Source organism: Berghia stephanieae, chromosome 3 (genome assembly GCF_034508935.2).
Source record: "Berghia stephanieae isolate SIO BIC M18660-M18661 chromosome 3, UCSD_Bste_1.3, whole genome shotgun sequence".
Classification (NCBI taxonomy): Eukaryota; Metazoa; Mollusca; class Gastropoda; order Nudibranchia; family Aeolidiidae; genus Berghia; species Berghia stephanieae.
Genome location: NC_088362.1, coordinates 49,575,697 through 49,585,913, shown reverse-complemented (window position 1 = coordinate 49,585,913; position 10,217 = coordinate 49,575,697). Strand labels below are relative to the sequence as shown.

General features: G+C 34.7%; 1 protein-coding gene across 1 annotated transcript in view; it reads right to left on the bottom strand.

Annotated features, from left to right (window-relative positions):
* Nucleotides 1-3,577: 3,577 nt before the first annotated feature.
* LOC144967923 (large ribosomal subunit protein mL44-like) overlaps nucleotides 3,578-10,217 on the bottom strand; it is a 22,056-nt gene continuing 15,416 nt past the window's right edge. Inside the window, exons 6-11 of the mRNA XM_078905702.1 lie at nucleotides 9,060-9,144; nucleotides 6,840-6,911; nucleotides 5,854-6,002; nucleotides 4,956-5,038; nucleotides 4,340-4,575; nucleotides 3,578-3,910 (exon numbers count right to left, since the gene is read on the bottom strand). Of these exons, the coding sequence (XP_078761828.1) occupies nucleotides 4,361-4,575; nucleotides 4,956-5,038; nucleotides 5,854-6,002; nucleotides 6,840-6,911; nucleotides 9,060-9,144 (604 nt within the window). The 3' untranslated portion in view covers nucleotides 3,578-3,910; nucleotides 4,340-4,360. The remainder of the gene's footprint in view (nucleotides 3,911-4,339; nucleotides 4,576-4,955; nucleotides 5,039-5,853; nucleotides 6,003-6,839; nucleotides 6,912-9,059; nucleotides 9,145-10,217) is intronic.

Below are 10,217 nucleotides of genomic sequence, written 5' to 3'. Positions count from 1 at the left end.
AAACTATTAATCGTGGCTTTTATGTGGTGAGAAACATGTTTACATTCTTAGAAATCTGCTTTTTCTTCAAAACTACAATAAATGAAGTCAAAGTGTGGATATTCTATTATATTTTAGCCTTAATTTCAGTAATTTGCAATTATTGTGTCACATATAGACTCAAATCACGAAGTATCGCTTTGGTACTAAATATTTGCTTTAAAATGTTCTAATCTGGCAATTCGTATCAAGCGATTAAGGAAGGGAAATAAATAATTAAATAAGTTTTACAGGGACTTGGCTATCCAAGAAATAAAAACTTTATTATCTTCCTTGTTAAACTGTTGCTGCTGTTGTTGCATTGCCACTTTTATATTGCTGTTGCATAAATATTAGGTATGGTATTTAGCTTTGACGACAGAGCTTCAATAACAACATAACTGTCCTGAGAGAAATGTACAGATGAATTCAAATTCAATAATCTCCTGATCTAAATCCGTTGGACTGAACATTATAAAAAATCAATTTTGAAAGTTTACTGAAGATCGACGTGAACCAAGGCCCACTATAGGAGCTATATATAGAAGGCCTTGCGTGAACACGATATTTTCCTTTTTAATGTAAGCTTTTATATGGCGCAGTAGACACCTAAAACGTATAGTAAAATAAAGGGAGTAAAAATGACTCTTATAAAATATACAAAGCAAAGTAAACGATGTTTCGGCCTTCTTCGGATAAACACGAAAAAGAGATATGTTAGTATTACATTGCTATTATAGTTAAAACATTATAGGTAAAACTGTGTGTTTGTGTGTGTGTGTGTGTGTGTGTGTGTTGTGTCTGCGCATTCATGGGAAGGGGAGAGAGAGAGAGAGAGAGAGAGAGAGAGAGAGAGAGAGAGAGAGAGAGAGAGAGATGTAAATCAAGATCAAAACTATTTAAATCAAGCATAAGATAGGAATTCTAGACGACGATAGTGTTATTATTAGATGGAGGAGATAGTAGGCACCTGATAAATATTCTAAAAGAGTTGTGATAGCGCCTTGCAGGCCAACGGAATCACTAACATAATATTATAGACCGAGTCATGATGCCTGTTAAGGCGACATTACGTTTTTTTTTATTTCAACGGAGACAACACTGCTACGTTCAGGACGACGTGCACTTATTTGCAGGTCTGATAACCCAATTCCTTGTGGGCTCATTGTTGTAATGGAAATCTCAAAAAACGCAAAATATTGTCCATTTCAACAATGTTATCCTAGACCCATAAGCGGGCTCGGGTGTCTGCCCTGCATATGTGTACACGTTGGTTCAGGTGATAATAATAATAATAATAATAATAATAATAATAATAATAATAAATTTAATAGGAAGAAGAAGAAGATGAAGAATATTATGTTTAATGGACCAGTACGAAGACTACTACTACTACTATCTACTACTACCATTACAACTGCTACTCATATTAGGACTACTATTGCTGCAGCTACAACTTATGCTTCTCTCTCTCTCTTCTCCTTTTTTTACTCTCTCTCTCTCTCTCTTCTCCTTTTTTTTACTCTCTCTCTCTCCCTCTTTCTCTCAATGGACATTTAAAAATTTTAGTTTCCATTGACCAATCTCTTACAAAGGTCAAGCAATATAAAGCGTGGTCATCGATCACTGATCCTAAACAACATTCTTTTATCCGTTGTTACGTTCTTATCTTAAACACTTAAAAACATTGTCCAACTTGTGCTGAATAAATGAATAAATAGATAAATAAATAAATGATGATTTAAATAAATTAATAAATAATAGTTTTAAACGTGCACGTTTATTGTTTTAAAAATAAACAATATAGCAAATGGCTTAATAGTCTGACGTAATTTATATTTTGCATTATTTTTTTTTTTTTAAAGAAGAGGGAGAAGAAAAAAAAAAAGACGCACAATTCATAATCTCTATCTGCAGCTATGTGGTCTAGTGGTATGACACTCGCTTTCAGATTGGAAGGTCCTGGATTCGAGCCTCACTCAGCGCATAGTTGAGCCCTTGGAAAAGGCTCTTTTCTCACATTCTCTAACCGTTCTCAGCTGTAAAATGAGAACCTAGCCGTTAACAGTGTTGTCTGTCGCAAAACATGTTACATCGCCAACAGGCATCATGCCTCGTTCTACATGTTAATGTTGCTGTTGGTCATGAACCCTTTGTAAAGCGTTTTAAGCACATTTAGTGTATATTGCGCTACATAAAAGCTCAAGTTTTTTTTTTTTCAAGTTTCTATCTACAATTCTATTAGTCTAATGAAAATATACAACCATTCACTTTTGTTGCATCCTGTAACATAACAAATCTTGGATTCTGCCAGTGATTTGGCGACGAGTGTTCAGTAATCCTCATTGGTTCACATTACGATTTCCTCTACAGAAGAGCATATCCAGAAAGCATTCCCATTTTTTTAGTTAGATTTTTTTCTTCTCTTTAAAAACTAAAATTTTCTACTCTTTTAAATAAATAAAAAAATTGCTTTTTTTCCAGTTTAAAAAACAAACAAACATTTCTCTTTAAAAATTTAACTTTTCTTTTTTCTTTTTCTTTTTTAACCTTTGTCACTCTCTCTCTCTCTCTCAAGACTCCACTGTATAGTAGTAGTAGTAGTGATGGTGGTGGTGTTTGTAGCGTCAAAACGGCAGCAGTAGTATTGGTAGCTGCTGTACTAGCAGCGGTTCCCTTTACAGAAAATAATATAATTAGATGTCTTGAAATCCCTGTTGTAGGGAATTGTGTTCTGGCAAGTACTTGTAATCTCTTGATTCCCGTTCTAGTCAATATACTATGGACGAAAAATAAAGGGGAATATATCCGTCCCATTATAATCCACTGCTAAGACCCGTCCCATTATAATCCACTGCTAAGATATTTGTGAATTTTAAAAGTTTTGTAAAGTACCTATTGGTCCATTTGATTTTCTTGGCTCAAGAGCCGAGGCAGATGACAAGTCAGGTCCATAGATAAGACGCAGATTGGCACTTGTGTCAGCTAAACTAACTGTCATGTTCCCGATTTGAAAGTGCCAGGGAGAGCTCTTCAAGAGAAGAGTCGTAGAAACCTGCATTTTCCCCATAACAACATATGGCTGTGAATCATGGACAATGGCAAAGGCAGATGAAAAGAGTAAAAAAGTATTTGAGATCAATTGCTTCACAGCGGTGCTAAGAATCCCATGGACATCCAAGACATGGAACATCTTCGTCTTAAAATGATAGGCCTTAAAGACTGCCAGCTTATGTCAACCATCAAGATGTCGAAGCTGTCATAGTCATACTACTATGGCCACATAAATAAAACAGAGTTCAATAGAAAATCTTTGCTTGGATGGTGCCTGCGAGGACAAGCAGAACAGAGGAAGATCAAGGGGAAGGTGGTCTCAAGATATAAAGGACTGGATGGGGCAGACAACCACAGAGACAGGACACAGTTGAAATAACAAAATTAAAAGGACTGATACTGAAAAAGGAGACAGAAGAGACAGCAAGCATGTATCTATTTAATATACAGCACAGCTAGATGGCCAATTTGAGTCTTTCAATTAATCAATTTCATACAAAAAGAGTTATATGTATATAAAACAATTTATTTTTTATCAATACAATAAATGCATAACATTCAAATAACGAAAATATTGACAGAAGATCACATGAAACATTGACTATTTACATTTATTTCTCTCTAATTTTTTTCATGACCTTTGGCATATCAAACACACAATGCACACATACTCTCTCTCTCTCTCTCTCTCTCTCTCTCTCTCACACACACACACAGACACACATACACAAGTATCCTTGACAAACTTTCCTCGAGCTCCTATTAATATTAAACTCTAGTCCAGCTAAAAACCGCACTTGCTCGTTAATCTTTAATCCACAAGCTTCTCAGTCTCAATCTGAAAAGAAGAGAAAAAAAAATAATAATTTGTATTTTTTTCTCGATCTTCAATAACTTAAATATTATGTATTAACAAGAATGAATGATTGAACTACTGGATAAAGCAAAGTCCTCACTAAGGACTTCAGGACAAAACTAAGCAATTCCATTCCAAAACAAAGACAGAAAGCAACTCGGAAAACAGATAAAAGGGGATAGAAGACACAGCAAGTGACCTCCTGCCCACCATGGGAGGTCAAAGGACCTTTTAGGTACTCTTTATTTGTACTAGCACTTTACAAATATGCGTAACTGCCTATAGATACCTATTACACTCATTCTGAGTCAATAGAACAATACCGAGATTTTAGATCATGGAATTGCAATCAATGTCACCATACTCATTATCACATAATTGTGTATAGGAAGAGAAAAAACAACACTGTACCGCTCAACTGTCAACCATAGACTATGATGAGGCATCTGTCTTCTCGGTTTTACTCCTGTCAAAGTGGTCCACTATCAATTTCTCTGCACTGGAGTTGATTCTGTCTCTGTTCAGAACAATTCCATCTGCCTGTGAGCCCAAGGGCAGGGAGGGCCTGCTGTCTGTTGTGCCCATAATTGTTTTTATTGCTTCCCTTGCAGCCATCTCCTCTGCTATCGTCACAGTCTCACCAGGTGCTGATTCGCAGATGGGGGAAAAAAGGGGAAGGGCAAAAATGAAAATTTAATAAAATCTGTATGAGATATAAAAGACATCATGCACAAAGAGGCCTATTTATCTCTCCGTCTTTCACTAGGAATACTGATTTTTAAATGTTTAAAAGACTTCGAAAAAAAAAAAAAATCACCACCATCACCATTGTCGTCAATCTTGTCCTAACTTGTTGCTTCTAACTTCAATCTCTTTTTTGCTACTACTCACATCATCTTGTTGATTAAAAATATAAAAAACAAACAAATATAAATAAAAAAGAAAAACAAAAAAACAATTAAAAAAGCAAACAAACGTGGCCAATGATGGCTGTAAAACAAAGTGAAAAGTAGGATATCCTACTAACATCTAGCAATAAGTTCCTTGTCACTGTAGATACCAACCCAGTATAAAGACATAATGGTGTTGGAGGAGGATTGCCACAGTAACCTTGGAGAGAGAGAAAAAAAAAAGAAGAAAAATAAGCCTCAATAAAACCAGATTATTTGATAGAAACATTTATGTTTTGACAGGATATTAATCAATTGTGCAAAAATCAACCTTTTATCTTCTTTTAAGTATTAAAAACTATAGTGCAGCATGAAAATCTCAAAATCAGGAAATCTCGAATACAAGTAAATTCGCCGTTTTAATCCAATATTGTTATTTATTAAAACCTTTTCATTTTACTACGTTATAAGCATTTTCCAATGACCCAGACTTCAAGCAGCATCTGACCATTTTTGACTCATAGCAACCCAAAGATAGAAGTTGGTCACAATTTCATAAGTTTGAAAGGGATAAATACTTCTGCACTCACCTACCTTTTTGATTAGAATGCAGACTAATTTCAAAGTATTTTCTAGCATATCAATGCTGGATGACAAAAAGGGAAACAGAAATACAAAAAGCCACAGATTTAATAGTATCCTTGACTTTTCAATATCGTATTTGCTGACTAGCTAGACGTACAAAACACTTTTCTGCTGTCTGGACTTTAAGTGATGTGTTAACGTTTTAGGCACATTTTAGACTGTTTTTGTTTTTGGCTACAGAAGGGATTTGAGCCTGAAGCGTTCCATGATTGGTAACTTATTTTTTGAAGTTGTCATATTAAGAAAATACATTAATTCTCCATAAAAGTACATCTTTCTATTTTGGCTTTTATAACTTAAACTTCAGTTTTCAATTATATCTCATCCCCACATACCAGATTTAGATAATGTAAAATTACGGTAAATGATTTTGTCATAGATCTGACATACCGTGGTTCAGGAGCACCCCTCCCAGCCAGGGCCAGGGATGCTGTGAGAAGCCCCATAGGATTGATGACAGGCCACAGTTCATTAATGTCCACACCTGTCAATTGGGGCAAAACAAAGTCTCGCACAAACTTCTCTGTTTGGTCTCTGCCCTTGAAATAAAGAAAAGAAAAAGAACAAAAAGCAAAATTATTTAAAATTTAAGAAACTGAAAAATATATATCTACCAGACCTGCAAACTTTTCAAATTCCAAAAGTGGAATCAGAATGTCAGAAAATAAGAATTTAAGACAAAAACATATGAATCTTTTAACAATGGATAACTCTGTATCAAAATTACCACCAACTTTGCCACAAATACATAAAGTATTCAGGCTTGCAAAACTACATATCACATTTATTAGGTAATGGAATGGGGAAGGGGAAAGGAGTGCAATTAATTTTCCTACTTAACTCCCTTTTTGCAATCATTAAATATCTCACAATTAGTTATGCACTATTGTCAATTCCTTGCTATAAGAAAATTGCTACATGCACAATCAAGCTTTAAAAAAAGCAAACACAAACAAAGGATAAAAGAAAAAAAAAATAAGACAAAGATGAAAAAAAAAAGATAAACAACAACCAAAAACAATAAACTCTCTAATCAGACATATCAGCTTGAAAATATACTGAGTCCAAAAGCCTTAGAAATATTGAAGAGGGAAGTTGATAGAGAACAAACTACTTACCAATATGTAATATTTTTATTACAAACTCAACACAAAACATGACAATAAGTAATAACAAATACAATCAGCAAATAGACAAGGAGGCATTATGAATTGTTTTTATAGATTTAGTTATTGAATGAACATAATATTGACAATCAACACGCTATTTGTCTTTCATTTGGATAAAGTCAATCTCGTTTAAAATCAATTGACTTTTACAGTCACAATATCTTAACTTTAAGGGGAATACACTGTTTATTGTTCATGAATACCCACCTTATCTTCTAATAAAGCACCAACAACTGCCTTAAAGGTGTCACTCAATGTCCTGTCAGTTGCTGGGAAGTCCTTCATCCCCCAAAAAATAATTTAAAAATAGAAGGAATGAGAAAGAAATATTTGAACGAAGAATAAATCATAGAATATAGAGTAATACATTTGATATCTTTTCCCGCATATGTAATTAATACAGTTGAACATGACCATAGCGGCACCCGCTACAGCGGGACCATCGCTACAACGGGACCTTACACAAACCCCGCTTTTTTTTACTATATAAATTCAATAACCTGTGCTTGGGTTTAGCGGGTCAAGGAAAGGCCCCAACTTGCTTACAGCGGGAAAAATTGAGCGAGCTGTACGCGCCGCGACTCAGCGAGTGACGTAGACTGGGCTCTCTCCCGTCACCCAGGACTAACACACACGCCTCCGTCTGCCATTTCGCTCGTGTCTTCACACACACCTCTCGTGTCTACCCGCACTTCTTTTGCCGCTCGCTCTATTTCTTTATATGCGTTGATTGGTCAGTCTTGCGATGATTAATTAAGTTGGTCAACCTGATATAAAAGAGATGCGTTGCACAAGATGACGCCCTTGGCCAATTAGAGAGAAGAGGCTTGTGCGCACGCTGTGGTGTGTACATTTTAATCCAGATTAGCCCTATTATTACTATTATGCCATTCCTCATTCATTGCAATTGTTGCTGCTCAAGCATACACATCACTCGCACTCGTTCGTATCGTAGTCCTTCCTGCCTAAATCCCCCCCCCCCCCCCCCCCAAAAAAAAAAAAAACCCCAAAAATCACACACAACCCCCCCCCCTCCCCCCCAAAAACCCCCCCAAAAAAACAAAACAAAACAAACACTGAACCAAAGATAGTCCATTTCAAGGCTCATGGGTTACGTTAGTTTTATTGACATTCAAGGGAGGTAATCATGTTTATTTTTGGGACATTTTCCCCTGCTTTCCTATAGCGGGAACTTGGCTACAGCGGGATTTTTCTGCTGGGACCAAAAGTCCCTCTATAGGCATGCTCTACTGTATATAATTATATAATATATAATTAATTTAATATATCCGGTGTGAGAAAAAAAAGGAAAGTTTAGAAGCCCATAACTGCCGAAACCATAACTGATACAAATCTGAAATTTCCTTCTAATCAAACCAATTTATTGAACTTTATGTACACAAAATTTCAGAAAAATTTATTGAAAAATATTAATTTGACAATTGTTTTAATAGATACATCTCAAAATTGCCATATCAAAGATTTTGACGTAATTCTCAAATTTTTATGTGATCTGTTGATCCCCCATTTTGCTTTATGACTGTGCATAGTCTTTTTTTTCCCCCAAGATCCAAATGATTTTCTTATGTCTTAGATAATGATTCGTTTCCATGAAATTTGAATTGACTCGTTTAGCTCTGCTTTTGTGTAAAACGTTGCACATCTATTATACAATACACTGACATCATTGTCCATAATATGCTATAGTCCATTTTATTAAAGTCAGGACCCTTTGGAGACTTTAATTTCTAGAAATAAATCAAACTTATTCCAGAAGCTATCCCAGTAGGCCATTTGGTTTTCAACAAGATGGCGTAATTTTCAATGCTAGTCACACAACACTGCTATAAACCAGACGCAAGTTTGGAAACTTTCGGATCGTAACATTTAAATGTAGTATAACCAGCATAGTTTATTTTAACGCAATCATAAATTTTAAATCAAACTTAGCAAGTATTAACTTAAGGTATTGTTTTTGTTTCTTGCAAATTTGAGACATTTTCTGATTTCTTCTTCGTACTGAAACAGCGTCATAATTTTTCCAGCTTTTTTTCCTCGCACCCTATATAAGTATTTAAAAAAAAAAGGAAATAGTAATATTATTTTCTATCTTGAAAATTCAAGGAAAATATCTCGTTTGAGCAGCCTTTTAAATGTAGCGAATGAGTCAGTCTTGTTTCTAAATTTAAGGTCAGCCAAAGCAGTGTAAATGATGATGTGTCCGTTGTTTTAGTTAGTGAAACCCATCTATCTGTGTTAAATTGTAATTATTTGGTAAAGATCCAATCAAATAAAAAGGGGTGTTCAGACAAGAGCATTGAAATAGCCAGGCCTACTTTGAAAGCATTTATGACATTTTTAATTTTAACTAAAGATTTACTAAATTGTTTCATTTTAGTTGGTTTGAACTCATAAAATCTGACAAACCTCTGAGAGAATGAGATCCCCACAGCCCAGATGTCTTGCAATATGACTCATCACTTCATCAGAGACTAGGTGGTCATGGAGAGAACTGTTGATGACATGCAAATATCAACATCTTTACACAGGGTCATAAAAATTCTAAGAAATGTATGCAAATCTATACAGTGGTTTCCATCCATTCACTGTACTGAAAGTGACTCACACACTTTGTTTATATGCTACTAGCTGGTCATATTTATATTTCATACAGTAATAGTCACCTGTTGGACACCCTTTCTTGTGCTCACATTTACAGCCGAGTACTCAATCATTCGTAGGTCAAGAGTGGTAATATGTGGGTAGTGTCTTATCAAATGATACATTTTATGGTCATTGTTACAATAATGACCACGCTGAACATAATAGCTGGGTCTGTAAAGAAGGAACAGCTTCCTAAATGCTAAAGAAACATCAAGCCCTACTGTAACAGCTTTAAAGAACTACTAATAGTTTTATCCCTGTAATCACTAACACAACTACATTAGTTGTGGACTGTCTATTTTAGACATTAGGTATTTGGCTGTCTGTATCAAGTACATTTCACATTAACACTGATATAAAGTACAGTGGGATGATGCCTGCCCTTGAACTTAGACCACAATATTTTCAATGACCAATTATAGCATATCATGACATGCAGATATGAGGATTATTTTCGTAATATTTTGATACAAAAAGGCAAGTATTGTTAATTAAGTAAAAGAGAACTAGAATGATTTAGCTTTCAATTATAGTTAAAATATAATAAATGAAAAAAAAAAAAGAGACATGAAAGGCTTGCGTGAAAAAAATAGCAGGGATAGCATCTCAAAGTGACAAATTTTGACAAAATGGATACTTTGTCCACATGTTTTCAATTTAGAGGCTATTCTAGCAATTCTTTTGGTGTCAGACTGACTTTTCTTCATTTAAAAAAAAATATTCTTATTAATTATTTGTTCTATAGAAACTAAATTCAAAATAACTTATTGAGTTATTGACCATTTGTATAAAATATAATTTTAACTAACACAGAGGTGAAAACATGACATATACGTGTCTTTGCAAAAAATCTGAACGAAAAAAAACCCAACAAATTATTTAAAAATTGACATCGACCTCAGACTAAGATGCCAGATTTCA